Genomic DNA, 21,952 nt, shown 5'->3' with positions numbered 1-21,952 from the left:
TATTACTGTATTTTCTCTGTTAACAATGAGCATGTATTTCAGCTTTAAACTTTAATGTCAGAAACTTTTAAAACAGAGATAGAAACAAACCAAGCCCTTATGTTTCGAGAGGGAAAAGCAGTCTTTGAAATTAGGAAGACTTTGCTCCAACGCTAGCACCTCAAATCCAAGCCGTGTACCCTCTGAATCTAATTCTTTGTTTGCACAATGGGATATAATGTCCACCTCAGAGAAACAGCAGGAGAATTACATGAGATCATGTAAACAGAACGACACACAGCAGCCATTCGGTATTCTTAGTTGCTTTTAGAGTTTACTAAGCATTTTCCCCAACTGTACTTCAGGAATAATACCCCTATGGGATAAATTTGTCAGATACTGTTACTTCTGGTTTATAGCCAAGAGAACTGCGGCTCAGAGATGTTAAGGGAAGGAGAGAGGGAGGGGAGGCCACTGGCATCGAATGAGCAGGCATGATGGCCAGGTCTATGGAGGTGATCCTTCTAGCCCCTCTGTTCATGCTCACATCAACTCTGGGGAACAGGCTGTGACATCCGCAGTTTGCAGCGAGATATTTCAGGCTCAGAGAGGCTAATTTCACCGAAGGCCACATAACTGACTAGTTGCAGGGCTTGGTTAAGTATTTGGTTTAAACGCCTACATTAGGGGTTTAAGGGCCTTGGTTAAGGGTTTAGGCGCCGCGGCTAAGGGTTCAAATGCCCTGGTTAAAGGTTTAAGTGTCCAAATCTTCTGACTCCAAGTTTAGGGCTCTTCCTACAACATCTAATGAAGATACATTGCAGAATGTGGGCTCTCTCACCAGCTCAAGGAAGTAGACTGTTTCTCCAGATCTAGTTGATTCTGCCAGGCGACTGGCATCCAGCCTCTCTTCTTGAAAAATGCTCTCTCCATCAGGCCCACCAAGGCAAGGGGTGATTGGCACCCACACAATGTAGGTGATATCTCAACTTCAGGAACAGAATCAATGTAACCTCTGACCTAAGGTGATTACATTTTAAATAAGGCTATTAATCAAAAGCCTTTATTAGAGAATGTCTATGGAAACTTAAACACTGGATGATTTAACATAACACTTTATACTGCTGAGGTTATGTTGTGAATGAGCTGAGATTGGGTGGTTTTGACAGGCCAAACTGTTGAAGCAAGGCAATGCTATAATTAGACCATACTGTAAAGACTATATGCAAAGCTTGGCCCCCACAAAGGTGATTGATTAATAATAAATAAGGGCAAAGGCAGGCTACTTACACAAGCAGCTGGTGGATGGCTCTCCCCGGATGCACAGCTGAAAAAGTTTTATCGCTACTTGGCAACACACACATGCCTGGTCTTCAGCCTCAGACCCCAGTGGGCAGCCACATGAGTCCCAGGGCAGAGCAGACCGTGTGTGGGCCAGCACATTCCTAACTGGGTTACCCATAGAGATTTTAAATAAACCTCTGCTTTTGTTACTAACTTAGAGGCACATGAGTGTGTTGTGTTACACCAACCAACCTGTACCAGAGATACAGGCGTCCATCTTGACCCTCTGACCAGAATACACGTGAGAAACAGAATACCAGCTTCCTTTTCTGATGAGCAAATGGAAGAGGAAGGAGGAAGGTTTTTAGAAGATTTGGAAACTACTAACAGTAAAGTAGACCAAACGCAGGATTTAAGAAAAAAATCTCTAAATAGAAATCTGACCAACATAATAACAGGTGAGAAAACCAAAAGGAAAAAAGAGAGAGAGAAAGGGAGAAAAAAGCCATTCGTTTTGAAAATTAAATGACATATTTCAGGAGCCGTGAAATGTGAATACATTCATAAAAGATAAGTGATTGGTGGGTGATAGATGGATGCTATTACTCATATGTCTATCACGAGGCCCGTTTCTTCTTCTCCATATCTGACTATCTTGGCAGGAATCTTGATCTGGCAGAAAGCTCTTTTCCAATACATACCGATGTGACGCTGCTCATGTATAGGTTTTCCAAACCCAATGCCCAATTATTTTCACCATTGTGCAAAAACAGGAGACCTGCAGAGCAGCAGACGGCCCTCAGCAGGAGTGACACTCGGGCCAAGCCCCAGGTGGCAGCTCAGAGAACATCATGTCCAGTTAAACCCCACACAGACTGGCCTCAGAAAATACCTGGTGTTTGCATCCCCCACAAGTTGGAAACATGACAGGATCATTCAAAACACTTTATAAGGTTAGTGTGAGTGGCAGGGATCTGACATTTTAGCAAAAGTACACAAATCATGGGGCCCTTATCACACACGAAGTCATGCTCAAGAAGACTCTCCTTCCCTCTCAGATTCTGTGTCCCTGGCTTCATGTGGGTTACCACAAACGGACAGTGAAAACCTAACGAGTTAAAATGAGGTCTGGAAGGAACGACACTCCTCCTTGGAGGGAATGACTATTCTGAGGGGCTTAATTTCAGCTTTGTAAATTCTTCTGCAAATTTTTGAAATGCGTCTTTTTTTTTTTGCAATTTAAAATAACAAAGACAATCAAATCTTCCTGCCACTCTCGGTGATTATGAAATTAAATTACCAGCAGTTTCACTAAAACGAAGGTAAAGAAACTTCTTTTACCCCTAACTGAATATATCTGAAGAATCCAAAGGTCCGAAAGAAGACTTCTCAGTGCGAATGTCTCTTTCAAGGAAGATACCCTGTTGTGTAGTATTCGATCCATGGAGTTCCTAATGGCACATATGCAAGTCCTGACAGAATTATTGCAGTTCAGTGTTGCCTTCTGCATCTAGGAATGTGGAAATTTGTATGTCACTGGTTGTGACTCTCCAATAACGAGTAACAAAAATTCCTATTTATCATCTCTAGGATCAACAGCAGTGTGACAGCAGAAAATAGCATTACAGTCATGGGTCATTTGATGGGCATACGTTCTGAGAAATGCATCATTAGCCAGTTTCGTTGTTGTGCGAACATCATAGAGTGTACTTACACAAACCTAGACAGAACAGCCTACTGCACACCTGGACTATATGGTACTAATCTTATGGGATCACCATTGTATATGTGGTCCGTCGTTGACCAAAACCTTGTTATGCAATGCATGACTATATTTACCAGGTCCACATTCCTATTGTATAGAATCTGGAGAAATAAATCCCTCAATCCATTAAGGAATGTTCTTTTCCCAATTAAAGTTTTGAAGACTTGGCACATAATACTGATTTTTACCTTTTTCCGTTTGCATTTTTTGAAGTATAACTGACATATCATATTGTATTAGTTTCAGGTGTGCAACATGGTGATTTGACATTTTACATGTTACAAAATGATCACCACGATAAGTCTAGCTACCATCAGTCACCCTACAAAGTTAATACAATCTTATTGTCCAAATTCCCCGCACTGTACATTACATTCCCATGACTTCTTTATTTTGTAAGTGGAAGTTTGTACCTCTTGATCCCCTTCACCCACTTTGCCTCCCCTCAATCCCCATCTCCTCTGGCAACCATCAGTCTGTTCTCTGTATCTATGAGTGTGGTTTTGTTCTGTTTTGTTTTGTTTGTTCATTTGTTTTGTGTTTTACATTCCAAATATAAGTGAAATCGTATGATATTTATCCTTCTCTGTCATATTTCACTTAGCATAATCCTCTTAAGTTCCATCCATGTTGTTGCAAATGGCAAGATTTCATTCCTTTTTGTGGCTGAGTAATACTCCATTGTGTGTATATACATGTATATATATACATATTTATACCACATCTTGTTTATTTATCCATCAATGGACACTTATGTTGCTTTCATGTCTTGGCTACTGTAAATAATGCTGCAATGAATACAGGGGTGAATACATCTTTTTGAATTAGCGTTTTTGTTTTCTTCAGATAAAAACCCCAAAGTAGAACCGCTGGACTGTGTGGTAGTTCTATTTTGAGTTTTTTGAGGAACCTCCACACTGTTTTGCATAGTGGCTGCACCAGTTTACATTCCCACCAACAGGGCACAAATGTTCCCTTTTCTCTGCATCCTCACCAACACTTGTTATTTTTTGGTTTTTTCATAGTAGCCATTCTGACAGCTGTGAGGTGATATCTCATTGTGGTTTTGATTTGCATTTCCATTTGCATTTTAATTTAAAAAGTCTATGTTATTTTCATTTCTATAATACAGTGTGTTTGTGCTCTCAAAATCTTAACAACATCTTATCCCAGGGCTCTCTTTAATATTTAATTTTTTACCTTATTGAGTTACTGGAAAATATCTCATAGCTACTTTATTATTACTTTACTTGAGTTGATTTCTTTTCTTTACTCTGTGAAATTATCCATTTGGAAATCATATTACTAATGTGCAAAAAGTTCTTATTTCACTTATAAAAGCAAACACAACCCATGATTATTAAGAAAACTATTTTGCAAATCAACCATTACTTATTTCAGAATATAATCAAGTACCACAGCCTAGATTAAAAGCTTAAGGATAGGGATTTTTTTTTAATTTAAAATAATAAAGGTAATCAAACTTTCCTGTCAATCTAGGTGATTGTGAAGTTTAATTACCAGCAGTTATCATTCAAACAAGGGCAAAGCAATTTCTTCGACACATAATTGAATATTCCAGAAAAAAATTTCCAAAGAGTTCTCAAAAAAATGTATTTAAAAATTCATGTTAACGTGATTACTTCATTTGTTAGGGCTCAGTTGGCAATGTAGAAGAATAAATGACACACAGGGGTGGCGGGGTTCAATGACAGCGAGTGAGAGCCTATTCTCAGGAAAATCAGATAGAGAACTTTGAGCCTAACCCTGAGTAAATCATTAGATCTTCACTCTTTGGGCAAACACAACCAAACCTAAACCTCCCACAGCTATTCCTCTAAGAGAGGTTTAACCCGTGTTATTCGAGCTCACCTCTCCACATGCTGGACGCGACAGAACGGACTGTTCCTTTCTCACTGCTCAATTGCCCGCATATGTCCTAAGGCATCTAGAGCTGTGCCACCAAACCCACTGCTACCTGAACAGAAAGGAAACCTCCTCCATCAGCAGCAGCAGTGAGCGATCTGGCAGCTCTGTGCATGAGGCTGCATAGCTGTCCAGAGAAGGGGAACCACAGAGAAAGAGGATCAATAGCCCTAAGAAAGGAAGCTGAACATTAGGCCATGAACTTCCCTATCTCCAGGCCTTTGCCTAAGCTCTTCCCTCTTCTTGAAATGCCTTCCCCTCTCCCTGCTTTCTGGATAAATCTTACTCATCCTTCAAGGCCCAACTCATAGGTCACCGCCACTGACCCCTCTAAACTGAAGTAGTCCTCTCTTCCCTGTCCTCTCCTCCACCTAATTCTTTGTATCCAACTGGAATATAGATTGCTATTTGCTTGTCCATCTCTGCTGCTGGATGGTGAGAGAAAGGATCTTGATCCATCTTTCTATTCCAAACACTGGGGACTTCATAAATGTTTGTTTAATGGAGCTCAAACCTCAAAATCGAATTGAACACACAGGTTTTATGTGCACTGGACTTATTTCTGCACCTAAAGTCTGAGCCTTGAGCGCCTTCTTTTTCATTCCTCCAAGGAGCAAAATTTATTCACACTGAGCACTTACTAAGTGCCACACCCTGTGCTGACTGCTCTACACACGTTATCTCATTCAATCCCCACAACATTCCTAGGAAGGAAATCTTATTAGCATTAGCCTCCTTTACAGATGAGGAAACTGAAGCTCGGAGAAGCTCACCCCAAGTTACCCAACTGGTCAGTGGTGGAGCCAGAGCTCAAGGGCAATAATCCCAGAACTTCAGAGCTAGAAGGAATCCTAAAATTATCTTCCTCACTTAATTTCCTTGAAGCTGAGATTTATTAACTTGTTGCCTAGCACACAGTAGGCCCTCCAAAAATGGTGATTAATAGATTGATGGAGTGCCCTCATTTCTCAGACTCTGACCTTTGCCTGGGAGAACCCAGCTGTCACCACAAACAGGCTCGATTCTTTCCTGCCCAACACCTCTCACAGGTGTGAATTGCTTGTGTTATCTGAATTATTCATGATCCACAGGATGGTAAGTGTGCTGAAAAAGAGAACTGCAGTTCTCATATTTCTCAAGACAAAGTGCCCCATTAATTGGTGAATTAGGCAATACAAGCCCATGGCCCAGGTTGATTCACATCAAATAATATATCCACGTCGCTTTTTGAATCTCAACTTTCATGTAATTTCCCAGTTTCCATTAGGATTTAAAGCAGGGAAGAGAACCGTCATAAGCATCTCTATCCTATCTACAAAGTAATTGCTATCATCTAAAGCTTATACTGTGCTGCCTCAAACCCACGTATCCTTCCTAAGGCTGAGTTAGCTTTTACCATCAGTTTTCTTAAGCTACATCAAGATCTGAAAATTCAGATGCCACAGCATCTGTAATTTATGCCATCAGTAAATTATGTGACAATACTGCCTTTTTGTCCTTTCTGCACTCTCCTTCCCCTTTGCCACCTCTCCACCCGCCCCCCCACCCCCACCACCAGTTCATTTTCTAGTGGGCAGTTCTCTGAGAGAGATAACCATATGCTAATCGTCAGCCAACATCACTGTATTTTAAATTCAATGTTAGTCAAACAAAATGAATTGAAAAGCAGCAGCAGTGGTTTGGGGGTACTAAAAATAAGCTGCAGCATTTGCTGAGTTCTCAGAATGAAAACCACAGGCGGTCAACTTGTTGCTGCTCTTCATAAGATATGACTCTTCTGCCCCATTGGCTGCTACAACCAGAAACTTGAACTATATCATGGGCCCAACAACACTGTGCCTCTGATTAGTTGGCAGTGATCAAGGAAGGAAGTGCCATTTCCCTGGAACGAAACCTGCCAAAAAAGATAACAGATGGCTTTCAAGAGATGACCTTGTGACACATCACAATTGCACCTTAGTCAAATTCACCTTGCATTTATGATTTAATTAGTCACACATCTATAGATACGGTTCCTTTATGCCCGGCTTGCTGTCCATCACCTTGAACAAGGGTTTTCTTCCTTTGAGTTTAATTTTTGGGTAATAATAATTTAAAAAAACACACAATAGGAATTAATGCAATATGAACATCTTGAAAATTTCCATTAGGACCTTAAGACCTTCTTGACCCCTGAATGCTGTATGCTAGCTGAAATGCCTTATCAACTACCCCTTTAGGGTTTGTCATTAAAGTTTTCAATGACCAGAGGGGTAGAAGAATTCTACCTAATGCATCATTCTGATTAAAATCTGTCATACTCAGAAACCAGTAAATCTGTTTCTATTGATTCCTACTCCTTCAGATTCATTAGCAATTTTTTTCTCTTCAATTAGACTCGCTGATCAACCATAGAAAAGCTGAAAGAAACCCTCCCCTTGCTCAGTCGCACTTGAAAAAAAAAAATGTATGCCTGGAAAGTAAAATTACAGAGTGTATTCCAAGAGGCCACATAGGAAAATCACACACACACACACTTGTAACCGGGCAAATTGTTAGAGGCTAGGCTCGCTCTCCCGTCTGTCCCCTAACTCGCTTGGATCAGGACCAGAAAGACAGAACCCTTCATTACTTCTATCTCAAACCCATGCCCCAAGCGTGTGTCTCCACAGAGCTAATTTCTGAAACAAACAAAGAAAATCAAGTCTGCGAGGAGCGAGGGTTTGCTCCCCTCCGCCTTCAATTTGGGCATCCAGCGTCCCGGGCGCCGCACCGCAAGCGGCTCGGGGCGCCCAGCGTCACCTTCACCTTGCCCGCCCCGCCAGCCCCGGTTCCAGCTGCGCCAGAAAGTGCGAGCCTGCCCTGCTCATTTCGCTGCTCGCCTCCTGATCCCCAAATCCCCGCGTCCGCACACTAAGGGCGCCACCACTCTCCCACCTCTGCGCTGTCAGATGTCAGGCGCGGAGGTGCTGTGGGCACCGAGGGTGCCGGCAAACCAAACAAGTGTCACACCGGGCGCCTGCCCTCACTCCGAGGGAGCGGGCAGGACGGCCACAGGTAGACTCCATCCATCCCAGGGTGCGGGGCGAGGGCAGGGGGCGAGAGACCCGGCGCAGCAGCCGCGCCCGACGGGCTGAAACTCACCGGAGGACACCGAGGAGCCGGACAGGCTGGAGTTGCTGGACGCTGCCATCTCCGCGCGCCCCGTGCGTCGCTGCTCGCTCAGCCCCGGTGCGGACGCCGCCGCCGCTGCCCTCGCCCGGCTGCTCGCAGCCTCCGCGGCCCCCAGCCCATGGCAAAGTCCTGGGGACGCGCAGAAAGCACCAGCCTCCGGACTCTGCCTGCACTTCCTGCTCCACCAGATGACGCGCTGCTGCCGCCGCTATTTATTTGTGGTTTCCGTCCCTCTCGGCGCCTTTGCAAGCTTTTCTCCGGGTGTCGGGGGATAGATAGGTGGGAGCGGAGGGAGGCCGTGGGGCGGCCCGAGCGGACTGATCGTGGCTCCAGCCGAGCCCCAACTGCGGTCCGCGCTCCCCCGCGCGCGGCTGGGACCAGGGCGCCCCGGCGTCCCCGAACCGCCCCGCCAGCCCTCGGCACCCTCCCCTAGGCTCCCAGCTCCCCGGCTGCACTTCAAGCAGCCCGGGCAAAGGCGGCGGGAGACAGAAAGACAGAGCGACCTCCCCCTTCTCCCTCCGCCCCAACTCCGCTCGCGCGCACACAAAGGAAGGAGAGGAGACACGGGAGCTCGGGGGCTGCTTCAGCCGCCGCGGGCTTGACAGCTCCTGCGGCGGGGACCGGAGGGGGTGCCGCGGACTGCAGGGCGGGGGGACACTGGACCTGGGAGCGGGACCCCGAGGTGCTGGGGAGGCCGCCGGGGGGCGCGGCGCGAGCGCGGCTGCCGTGCGCAGCGCTGCTTCAAGGGTTTGAAGGGATAGGGAGTCGGGGGAAGGTGGTGAGGCTCGCTGCTGCCGGCCAGGCTAAGGAGCAGCGGGACAGGCAGGGTGGGATCCAGAGGGCGAAGGCGGGGTCGCTGAGGACACGATGTTAGGCAGAAAGGGGCCTGGAACGCCAGAGCGGCTGTGGAGCGCTCCTTCCACTCCCCTCCAAATTGTTCTTTGTTGCTCTGGAGCTGACGGTCCCTGCCCTGCAAGAAGGTGCGTTTCCCAAAACACCCAGCAAACCAAATCCAGCTGCACTTAAGCACCCCAGCCACGGACAATGTCCGACAGGCCAATGAGCTTTTGAGGATGGCCTTCAAAGAAATAGAGACGTTCTAAATACGTATATCAGGCCCACACAAAGCCGGGTGTCCAAGAGAAAGGTTCTCCGACTTCGAATTGCAAAGGATCCTCACAAAAGACTTGGCAGCCGGTCCGGACTGTGCCCCTTCAGGATAAGGAACTGCTCAGGTGTGTGAGAGAAAGAGATTCGAGCACGAGGTGTGTACCGTCCCCCTGTATTTAAACCTAAATTAATTTCACTGGGAGGAAATACCGTGCAGATTTTTTTCATGCTCCCAGCGGGGTAATCGGTTCTTTGAATCCTGAAGCAAGAGAAAACTGTGAAATTTGAACAGAAATTGTTAAATCAAAGGAAAAAGCAAACATTAAAGGAATGAAAGTACTCTCATTATGTAGCAAAGTGGAAAGTGTTCACATTGGGGTAGTTCAATTTTTAAAAACATGGTTAAAAGGACATAGTCCATTTAAAAATTATCAAGAGTGACACAGGACCAGCAGCCAGTTCTAGGAGGTCCGCATCAACCAAGCACCTAACATACAGTGAATGATAAATGTTGAATAATCACAATATGCGCCCATGTCACATTTTCTGGCTGATTTAAACTATTTTTTTTTAAAATTCCCTCCAGGATGCCATTTCAGGGTGTCCTTCCCAGAAGAATCATTTTTTTCAAAACTCAGTTTTTTGAATAGTTAGGGCTCACGAGCACGCTCCAGTCACATTGAGTCTTCCTGACCCTCATCTGCGTGGAACCCGAAACATTCCTGCCTGGTATGAGGAAATCCAGGTACCCCCGCAACTCCCATTTTCTTTCTTTTTGTACAACGCAGCCTTGATGCAGCCTAATCTGGAGGCCTCCAGGGACAGATGGCCTGTCACAACCTTGACCTCTCTATCGGAATGGAACTTCCTTTTTTCCCAGAGTTCTTCTGATCAAGGGCAGCATCTACTGGTTTGACTAGTAATCTACATACATATCCCTCCAGATCTTTAGAAGGTGGACTGTCTGACTTGGCTATGTCACCTAATAGGGTTGTTACCCTCCAGGATTTGAAGAAGACAACACCTGGATTCAGACTCTCCTTCTGCCACTTACTAGCTATGTGACCTTAAGCAAATTAGTTACACTCGTGGAGCCTCAGTTTCTCCCTCTGTAATCAAAATCCTGATAACTTGGGTATTGTGAAGATTCAGTGAGATATGCGTAAAGCCAGTGTACCTAGCATAAAGTTTGTGCTCCATAAGTGACTGTAAATTGTTCACTTGAACGATGGAATCTGGGGCTGGCCCCGTGGCGGAGTGTTTAAGTTCACGTGCTCCACTTTGGTGGCCTGGGGTTTCACCTGTTTGGATCCTGGGCATGGACCTAGCACTGCTCATCAGGCCGTGCTGAGACAGCATCCCACATCGCAGAACCAGACGGACCTAGAGCTAGAATATACAACTATGTACTGGGGGGCTTCGAGGAGAAGGAGAAAATAAAAAAGAATAAGATTGGCAACAGATGTTAGCTCAGGCCCAATCTTTAAAAAAAAGTGGAATCTATGATTTGAACAACTTTTCTTTCTCCATTGCATCTGGAGATAACTAATCAGCAGCAACTTATTCTCCTGGGGGAAGTGTCTAATCTTCCGCCCAAAGTTTATATCTTTCTTGTCCCAAATCAAGCAACACGCAACAGGTTTCATTATTCATCTCCAAAGTCTCACAAAAGGATGTCAAATTCTATTTCTGAGTTTAGATTATAATATTTACCATCATAGAGCTGTACAGTCATGAGTTAGAGAAAGTATAGCTGGCCTTGTGAAGGAGTTACTCTTATTATCCCAAATTAGCGGGAGGTGGCTGAAACAAGAGGCTAACCCCCTCCTCAGGAGGCTCAGGGGACCTGTGTGTGGACCTTCCAAAGCATTTCTCCAAATGAAACAATAAGAAAATTAGTTCATATATTTTATTCATTCATGTACAGCATTAATTCTAGGTAATGTCCATTTGCCAACGGAAAAGGGAATGTTGGTGCTACAAAGGTTTTAGATTTGTTTTCAAAAGGAGGATTTTTAAAAGACATTTCTGCCTTCTTTCTTCAAATATTAAAAGACTTTTGGGATGAAAGGAGTTTAGTTGATAATTTGGTCTATTAAGGTTTTAAAAATCATCATTTCTTTTACCTTAGCCTTTATGCTAACTTAGCATTCCCACTTTCCCTTTCCAAACACATTTCCTGTTGTCCCCTTCACAAATGCAGCTGCTTCTCACTGTGCCCCATACCCCTTGGGGCTGGCAGCACCAGCCTTTTCCCGTGCCCTTCCTGCTGGGCATCCTACATTTTGTGAAGTTTCAAGCAGAATGCCCCTCCTGGGAGAATCCTCTGTGCTCCCCCAGCTGGAAACCAGCCCTCCTTCTGTTGCATTCCTCTCGCCCATCCCCTGTATCTCTCAACTGGCAGATGCTCTATCTTGTTTTCATGTTAATTTTGGAACATATTTATCTCTCTCTATTCCATTCAAAGCTTCCTGAGGGCAGGATCCTTGTCTGGCCAGCCTTTGTATTCTCTACCATGCTTTGCAGACAATAGGGGCTCCATAGATATTCCTTGAATAAGCGAGGAAACTAAGGAAGTAATAAATCTATAAATAGTTCTCATGTACGTCAATTACTTTTCACATCAGTAGCTGTGACCACTAGGCAACAAGATGATGAGAAACACAACCGTAGCACAAAAAGAAGTTGATGGGTGTGTAAGGACACACGATTTTGCTGTGAACAGAAAAGCTGAATTGGTGAAAACATAAGAATAAAATGTGGATGAAGCAAATGTTTGCAATCCCCACCCCCCCCATCACCGGCTGTTACAACTTGTGTAATTTATTGTTTACAGAGTAGCTCTTATGTTACTGTAATTTGTTTATTTTTGCTTTACTGTCCCTTTGAAGTTTAAAAGCAGACGTGAAAACACCGCAGGGTGACTGTGGCTGTTGTGGTTGGAGCTGGGCCCCCACATTGGGGCACTCCGGGGTGTTTCTTTGTGAAGGTCATTCCTCTTCTCTGTGCTAAACACAGAGTGAAATATTCCTTACTTTCAAGATTAATCCAGTGGCAGGCATTCACGGGAGAATACTGGGGCTATTTGTCAACTAGCTTTAAATATTTTATGGCAAATACTCTACTGTACCCTGAAAAGTGGTCCTTTTGCCATTAATTTCTCAACATCGATATACTCTTTGTTGTAGTGAGAAATATTTCCCTTTGCAGTTTAAGCCGTGTTTTCAATACAAAGATACCTAGTCCTGGCTCTATGGGGGTAACGTCAGGCATAAGTAGAGGCAGAGGCTGAGAAACACTCCATTTCCCCAGAAGAGGCGCAGGCAGCCCAGGGTGGGGTCCCCCAGCAGGCAGCTCAGACACCGGCAGGTGCAGCCCTGCCTCTGAACAAAAGGAGTCCACACCTGGGGCGCAGACAAAGAGAGGCCGCCTCCGCTCCCCAATTCCCAGTGCACATCGCCTGCTGCTGGGGACCCCTGGTGGCGACACGCGCACGAGCAAGGTGTTCCTGAATCTCCCCAACGCGGCGCAAAGGGGTCCAGGGGTATCGCCCTGAATTTTCTATTTGGCCACGTAATTTAGGAGGATCAGACAGACACATGCACACATGTGTGCCACTCATCAGCTAAAGCTTCTCTGACATGAAAGACAGAGAGAGAGAGACAGAGAGAGACAGAGAGGGAGAGAGAGAGAAACGAGGGCTTTTATTTCTGAAGAAGAAGAAAAAAAATCAGAGTTCAGAAATTCATGATAGAGTTCAGAAACTCATTGAATATGCTTTCCTCTGCATATTGGATCTTCTGGCTTTGTTCCCTGACATTTGAGATCACAGAAATCTTTTCTGCCCTCAACATCCTAAGAGAAACCTGGGATAAACTGAAGTGAAGAGAGCTGTAAGCCGGCTCTGGGCAACAGTGCGCAGTGAATTTGTTTTCCACATCTTCTGGGGTACCTATGGCTTTCTGCTCTTTCACTATCAAAATTTGCTTTCGTAAAGGGGCCGGTGGATTTATTCTCTGCTAACTGTTCATTCATTTACACACTCATTAAATCACTCGGTAATGTTTATGAGCTCTTGCTATGTGTCAGGGAGTGTGCTGGGCCCTGGGAAGAAAGACATGAGGAAAATGACATCCTCGCCCTGGGCCATCCTACAGGATGATGCTCTCCACCCCTTCCTGGGACATTTGCATTTCAGCCGGGACAAGGTCTTAAACTACAGAAACGATCTCCAACTGAGAATTATAGGTATTATCCATGCTGGTATCGATTTTCTTTTCAGATTTTTTTTTAAACAAAACCTGCAAAATCAAGCCTCAAAGTCTATTTCTAGATAACTGGCATTTTCTCATCCACAGATTTAGCTGAGAACCAAGTAGAAACTCTGAATGTTCTGTGCCCTCACCCCCCAGAAAAAGTTCTGAATCGATGTTTTCATTTCTTTCCCTGTGGCAGCTATAGATTCAACAACAAAACAGAAAAAACGTTTTTATTTCTTTGAGGAGAGAGGGTGAATGGGCATTGGAGGAAAGCTGACAGACACAATAGCTGGGCCAGTCTTCTGATATAGAAAACACATCTTAGCGTTTTGCAAATATTCCAGATTTGTTTGTAAAATGAGGCAGGAAGAAGTGATTTTGGAAAAATTTAATGTGTATCTATGGAGTTAGACCTGATTCAATCCTAGTTTGTCATTTATTATCTGTGTGACCTTGAGCAAGTTACTTAATCTTAATTTCCTGATCTTTTTTTTTTTTTTTTTGAGGAAGATTAGCCCTGAGCTAACATCTGGGGCCAATCCTCCTCTTTTTTTGCTGAGGAACACCGGCCTTGAGCTAACATCCGTGCCCATCTTCCTCTACTTTATATGTGGGACACCTGCCACAACATGGCTTGTCAAGCAGTGCCATGTCCGCACTCAGGGTCTAAACCGGCGAACCTCGGGCCACCAAAGCGGAACGTGCGCACTTAACCGCTGCGCCACCAGGCCGGCCCATAGTTTCCTGATCTTTAGAAAGGGGTTGATAATACCTACTTCACAGAGTTTGTGACGACCAAATGAAATCGTAGATGAAATCCAGTGTCCACCTCACAGAAGCCAAGTCAGGAGTTCTGGGGGTCTGCTCCGTAGAGCATGGCATAGTGTGCTTACACCCACTTTTCCAGAGTAGTCTGGAAGTATAATAGTCTGATGCAAAAGTCATTTTCATCTCTACTTACCACCCCTTTGTTACAGCACCTGTGTGGGAGGATATAAGACATAACAGAAGGACCCAGCCACTGGCGTAGTGGTTAAGTTTGCACACTCCGCTTCGGCAGCCTGGGGTTCACAGGTTTGGATCCTGGGCATGGACCTACATACCGCTCATCAAGCCATGCTGTGGTGGCATCTCACATATTAAAAAGTAGAGGAAGACTGGCACAGATATTAGCTCAGCGACAATCTTCCTCAAGCAAAAAGAGGAGGATTAGCAACAGATGTTAGCTCAGGGCCAAACTTCTTCACCAAAAAAAAAAAAAAAAGACATAAGATTGAGGCCTGGGCTTTGGACATAAATCCCAGTTCAAATCGTGATTCTGCTGCAGACCATCTGGTGACCGTGGACAAGGAACTTAACTTTTCTCATTCTCGGTCCCCTTATCTGCTAAAATGGAGCTAATAATACCTCATCTCTCTGTGAAAGACAATGGCATTACGACACTCAATAATTTTAATGTACAGCAAGTACTTTTTAACTGTAGTGGTTTCTGGGGAGAGAGTGGATGTTGCCAGGAGGAGAGTGTATCAGAATCTCAAGGGAGTAGCATTTGGAATATAAAAAGGAATACTCAAGTTCTCTCTCTCCCTCTCTCATAGACACACACACACACAAAATGGTAATGCCTAATGTTGGGACATTTCCCCACCAGCCTCTTTGGATAAAAGTACCGTTAGAATTTGAAAGTAGGGTCACATGTAAGAGTAGAGGCAGGTTACTTTGTCTGCCACATCCGGCACCTATGAGATAAAGGGGAGAAAACCAACGTGTGATGACTACCACTACTGCCGTTACTTTTATTACCACTTTCAGTATGCTCCTTGCCACGTAATAACCATTTGCTGTGTGCCAGGACCATGCCAACACTCTGTACACATTATCATACATTCACAACAATCCTTAAGAGAGAATCATGATCGCCATTTTCCACTTGGGGAAACTGAGGCCAGAAAACTTACATTATGTCTTAATCAAAATGCATGACAACCCTAGGGTAAGGTATTATCATCTCCACTTTATTTGGTTAAGAAAACCAAAAATGAGAGAAGGTGGATAATTTATCAAGGTTACAGACATCCATTGGAACCAAGCTTTGGCTGATTCTTTTCAGAACACACTAAAAGAAAATTTATCCTTTAGTTTTTGTTTGAAGTCTCTTTCTGCTTTTTATGGTAAATATTTTCCTGCTTGAGCTTTTACTTGGGTGAGAAATAAAGTCTTCAAATGACATCTTCTTTGCTTTAAACACTCACGATTTTCTATTTAAACCTAGAAGGATACTCTCATTTTCCTGTGTTTCCTGAAACACAAACATTTGGGCAGGCCGGGCTCTGGAGAACTCACAGACTTGTGCTCTGACTCTAAGGGTCTGGACAGGAAGAGGCACAGTCTTGGAAGATTAAGAAGTTATTTGCGTAAGTGAGGGGATTTCAAGGAACCAAGAATGGTCCTTGATGGAAAACTCCATCCTATCCAGCTTCCAGATACTGGAAGTTCCATAATTAGAACTTCCACTTCTTGACTTCATCAAACAGTGCTGTGAACACCTGTTAGAACTCAATCACCTAAGACGTTGAAACAAATAACTATTTTTACCTGAGTGAGTCTCCCCATCCCAAAAGCTGATTTTAATACCAAGGGGAAGAGCTGAGACATAAGACAGAGCTATGCAACCTTTAATGTGTCTACAGATTACCCCGAGGTCTTGTTAAAAATGCAGATGCAGATCCAGCAGGTATATGGCAGCCTGCTTTCCTGCAGTTCTAACAAGCTCCCAGGTGATGCTGATGCTGCCTCACCACTCTGAGGAGCAAGGGTCCTGGGGCTAATGGTTCGCACCTCGGGCCGCACATCAGAATCACTCAGAAGGCTTGGAGAAATCCCAATGCCCACATTGCACGCCAAGACAATCAAATCGGAATCTCTAGGGGTGAGAACCAAACATCAGTATTTTTTTAAACTCCCAGGTGATTCTACCGTGCTACTGAGGTTTGAAACCACTGAAGGGAAAGATGGGACTTAGAGAAGAGGTTATACTGTCAGAGGGGTCAGCTGGGAATGGCGAGGGCTACTGTTGTTCCATGATTTTGTAAGGACTGTTTGTGGTCGTAAAGGAAGAAGAGAGAATCAAATTCCTATCAAGACGTTTTATAAGACTGTAACCACAGCCAACGCAATGTAAGAAAATTAGAACACTATAATCTAACATCAGGACAAAAATTTCTTAAACAACATGGGGGGCGATTCTTCTTCAAATTTTAGTCCACATTATAATTTAAAAAATATACTTCTCGATGAATAAGCATAAACAATGTGCACTTACTTTAGGGCCACTCTCACAAGGGCAGCCAGCTGTCAGTCAGGCAGATGTTTCCCTGCAAATCCACTCTATCATTTCTCAATCAGAAAGATTAGAAATGGGATTTTCAGCTCAGATGGGGTTGAAGGGTGATGTTTATGCCAGAGAAATACTTCACGCCACAGCTAGAAAAATTGCTTCGGGGAAAAAAGCCCTCAACTTCTTATGCGTTATGAATGTATGAAAATGAAACCCTCAGCTTGGACAAAAAGAGGTGGTATCAGAGGTGAATGCACTCGCCTTCCACTCCCAATGGTGGCAGCGGCAGAGAGGCAAAACTGTTTTCGCTGACTCTTTTACGCAAAAAATGTATCCTCATCCACATAAACTCCCGTTCTGCAGGGTTGAAACTGAAAAGGTGGCAAGCGAAATAAACTAAAATGGTTACAGTGGTTAATTCAGGTCTGATGGTTAATTTCATGTCAACTTGATGGGCCATAGGGTACCCAGATATTGGGTCGAACATTATTCTGGGTGTTTCTCTGAGGATGTTTCGGGATGAGATTAACCTTTAAATCAGTAAACTGAGTAAAGTAGATTGCCCTCCTTAATGTGGGTAGGCCATGCAATCAGTTGAACGCCTGACTAGAAGAAAAAGGCTGACCCTCCCTTGAGGAAGAGAGAATTCTTCCTGACAGCCTTCAGAATGAGACATCAGCTCTTTTCTTGCCTTTGGACTTGAATTGAAACATTGGCTCTTCCTGGGTCTTAATCTTATCGGCCTTTGGACTGTAAATAAACCGTCAGCTCTCCTAGGTCTTTAGTTCATTGACTCACACTGCAGATCTGGGACTTGCCAGCCTCCATAAGCATAAGCCTTAAACATAACGGAATTCACATGAGCCAATATATATTGGCATGAATATACATATATACACACACATATATGTATATATATATACACACACGCACATATATATATATATATCTTATTGTTCTGTTTCTCTGGAGAACCCTGATCAATAATTCATAAGGATAATTTTTCACCTTTATATTCCTTCAGATTTTCTAATTTTTCTATGATGAGCATGTATAATCATTGATTTTAAAATTGTTGTTCAAAACTTAACCTGAACAACAAGAAGGATCCTCTTTCATCTCAAACGTCTGTACTTCAAGGCAATGCCGCTTCTCAAACTTTAGAACCCATAAATATTAGCTGGAGAGCTGTTAAAACTGGGTCCCCCCCAACCAGAGGTTCTGCTTCTGGAGGTCTGGGGGTGGGGCTAAGTGTCTGTGTCTCTCACAAGCTCCCACGAGCCCTGCTTTGAGCGGCGAGGCCTCTGACCACCGTAATAGTGACCACAGCCCCTCTCTGGGGGCTGTCCTTAATCTTCTCTTCCTGTGTCTATACCACCAATTCAGCCTTTTAAAAAGTTCCACCACGTTTTGCATTTGTTGTTCTACTTGGTTGTTTCATGCAATGGGATGATTCTGAAGGGCAGCGATGGCGTTTTGCCATTTCTCCATCTCCCTTCTCTAACTCAAGAACCTTTGCTATAATAGAATTTCAAAAATGTTTGTAGAATCCAACTGAGTTTTGGTTTCCCAAGCCATTTCAAGGCAGCAGGCTGTCCTGATTTTCTGTAAGCCTAGCTCCAATTCTTTTGGGGACAGTTAGATCAAGAACCTTCACGTTTCATACCCTCTTGTGACATTAAAGTCTTTTCTATTGAATACTAGTGATCTTGAGGGACACTGAGCCTACTCAATTTGTATTTCTAGACATGAGAATGTATGGAATTGTGTAGACAAAATGTTTGAATGTTGAACTGACTTTTTCAGTTTTGATCCAAATGTGTGATGTTAGATAAAAATACCCTAGGGTTATATATGGGTAATATTGACTGAACTTGTCAAGTAGTTGAATATGATGATCTGGCAAGACCTAGGGAGAAGTCCGAACAATATTACAACTTCACACATTTTCATTTTGATCTGCGTCTTCATAACCCCATTCTGTTATACCCTACATGTCATACCATAATGACTAGCTTTCGTCTTTTAATGCTATTTGTGATCTTATCTTATTATTGTTAGGCAGAAGACTATCAGGTTCATACAATTCTTTTAAGACATTCAGAATAGAAACCTTCCACCATTGCTAACCTTCATCTGCCCTCCTCTTTTTCAAACTCTATCATTCCCTTCTCTTTTGTGGAGCATCCTGTCACGCTCTCATAATAGAAGCTCAGCTTGTTTGCATATGCATTTGCATGTCTTCATTAAGAGGAAGACGGCAAAGTGATTAATGAGCGTTATTTCTCATTTCGAAAAAGGAATACATACGCATGTCTATTTTTTAATATTCTGTATTCAAAGCACTGAAAGAAAGAGTCATAAGTTAGCTTAATATCAAATCATTTACAACATTTATGATATTTATGTTATCTAACTGTAGACATGTTAGAGGTTAAAGAAGAGACAAGTAAAAGAAAATAAAATCATCCATATTGCTACAGCATGAATAAGTACTTTAATACTTTTGTTGTATTTTTCTCCCTGTGGAGATTAGCAATTTAGCAGTCTGCTTTTTGCATTTTACGCTATGTAAGAATATGAAGATGCGTGTGGGAAAAACTTTGTTAGGACCTACATCAAAAGTGGCTATCTTTGCGTGTTGAAATGATTATGACTAGTTTAATTTTTCTATATTGTGTAATTTTTAAAATGATTATATTTTACTTTTATGATTGGAGACAATAAGCAAGCTACCTTCGTTTTGGAATGAAGCTGCAGAATATTTCCCCATGTCATTACCCACTCTTAATGTGACTTTTAATGGCTACATAAAATTCCATTGTATGAATCTACAAGAACTTAATTCATTATTCCTCTATTGATTGAAATTTAAATTGTTCCACAGTTTTGCTTTTTGTGAATTATGCTGGGATAAAAATCCTTGCACATAAGTCTGTAGGTGCCTTTTTGTTTATTTTCTTAGGCTTGATGGCTGTGAGTTGAACATGTCAATGGCAGGGCCACCAGCTGCACAACTCTAGAGGGCGCCAGACACAGTGTATTCTACATAAATGGTGCAAATTCAAAAGACAACGTGAGTGGTGTCTGCTGGAGTAGAGCAATGGCTGAGCATTGTCAAAGGCTATGAAAATGTTTGAAGCCCTTGATAAAATTACCTTCTAGAAAAATTGCCTCAATTCACATTCATTTTGGGACTCAACACACACATATCAAATTGAGAATTAGAACATATTTTTAAATTCAAATTTGCTAGAAAAAAATGGTATCTCGTTGCTGTTTTAATTTGTATCTACTTGATTACTAGTGAGATTAAAATTTTTGCTTATGTCTATTAGTCATTCATATTTCTTCTTTTGCAAATTGCCTATTCACATCTTTTGCAAAATAACAATAAGTATTGGGTCTTTGTAATGGCACTAAGAGTTGTACATGTATAATCTTACATACTCTTCTCAATTACACAGTCAGCAGTCAATTTTAGTATCTCTGCATTACAAATTAGAACTCTAAGAGGTGTTATGGAAGTTAAGGATTTTGCCCACAATCCCATGGCAAAGGATAGGGCTTGGAGTTGAACCCAGCTCTAAGTCCAGAGCCTGAACTTGTTATCATTGGGTTATAGTGCTCCTTCACTGGTATGTCAGTGTTCTTCTTATTAGTTTGTAATAACTCTTTATATAGTAATTGGTTTTATTTATTTATTTATTTTTATTTTTTTTTGATGACAATTAGCCCTGAGCTAACATCTGTTGCCATTCCTCCTCTTTTTGCTGAGGAAGACTGGCCCTGAGCTAACATCCACGCCCATCTTCCTCTACTTTATATGTGGTACGCCTGCCACAGCAAAGCCTGGCAAGTGGTAGGTCCGCATGTGGGATCTGAGCTGGTGAACCCCAGGCTGCCGAAGCAGAACGTGTGAACTTACCCGCTGCACTACCGGGCTGGTCCCTATACAGTAATTGTAAAAACCTTTGATTGGTCAAATTTGTGGCAAAGGTATTTTTCTTGGTTCATTATTTGCCTTAACTCGATATACTACCAAGTATAGATTTAAGTCTTTCTGTGGATCAATTTACATGATTTCTTTGTATATTAATGATATTAGCCTTCTGTCACAATTTTTAAATATTTAAAACTTGATTCATGGTATTATTAAAATGCTTGCTGTGAAATGATGTTTTCCTTCCTAATTAAAAAAAAAACTGGATCAACAACAACAAAAATGAACAACCCAATCAAAAAATGGGCAGAGAATATGAACAGACATTTTTCCAGAGAAGATAAACAGATGGCCAACAAGCACATGAAAAGATGTTCAACATCACTAATTATTAGGGAAGTTCAAACTACAATGAAATATCACCTCACACCCATCAGAATGGCTTTAATTAACAAAACAAGAAATAAGTGTTGGAGAGGATGTGGAGAAAAGGGAACCCTCATACACTGCTGGTGGGAATGCAAACTGGTGCAGCCACTATGGAAAACAATATGGAGATTCCTCAAAAAATTAAAAATAGAACTACCATATGATTTAGCTATTCTACCACTGGGTATTTATCCAAAGAACATGAACTCAATAACTAAAAAAGATTTATGCACCCCTTTGTTTATCACAGCATTATTCACAATAGCCAAGACTTAGAAACAACTCAAGTGTCCATCAATGGATGAACGGATAAAGATGCGGTGTATATATATATGCACACACACACACACACAAACACAAGGAAATACTACTCAGCCATAAAAAAGACAAAATCATGCCCTTTGCAACAACATGGATGGACCTTGAGGATATTATGTTAAGCAAAATAAGTCAGACAGAGAAAGACAAATACCGTATGATTTCCCTCATATGTGGAAGATAAACAAACAAACATGTAAATAAGGAGAACAGATTAGTGGTTACTAGAGGGGAAGGGGATGGTGGGTGGGCGAAAGGGGTAAAGGGACACATATGCATGGTGATGGATAAAAACTAGACTATTGGTGGTGAACACAATGCAGTCTGTAGAGAAACTGAAATATAATAATGTACATCTGAAATTTACACAATGTTTTAAGCCAATATGACCCGAATAATATAATTTTTTTAAAAAACTATTGGAGAAAAGACTAGCTTTTGAATAATAA

The 21,952-nt window shown here is 42.7% G+C and overlaps 1 protein-coding gene across 1 annotated transcript in view; it reads right to left on the bottom strand.

The window, feature by feature from the left end:
* Positions 1 to 8,655, bottom strand: part of CHN2 (chimerin 2) — a 287,052-nt gene extending 278,397 nt beyond the window's left edge. Inside the window, exon 1 of the mRNA XM_046668856.1 lies at positions 8,078 to 8,655. Coding sequence (XP_046524812.1) covers positions 8,078 to 8,126 — 49 coding nt within the window. The 5' untranslated portion in view covers positions 8,127 to 8,655. The remainder of the gene's footprint in view (positions 1 to 8,077) is intronic.
* Positions 8,656 to 21,952: the final 13,297 nt, after the last annotated feature.

This window comes from Equus quagga, chromosome 8 (assembly GCF_021613505.1).
Source record: "Equus quagga isolate Etosha38 chromosome 8, UCLA_HA_Equagga_1.0, whole genome shotgun sequence".
NCBI lineage: Eukaryota > Metazoa > Chordata > Mammalia > Perissodactyla > Equidae > Equus > Equus quagga.
Note: the sequence above shows the minus strand (reverse complement) of the source record. Positions and strands in the feature narration are given on the sequence as shown.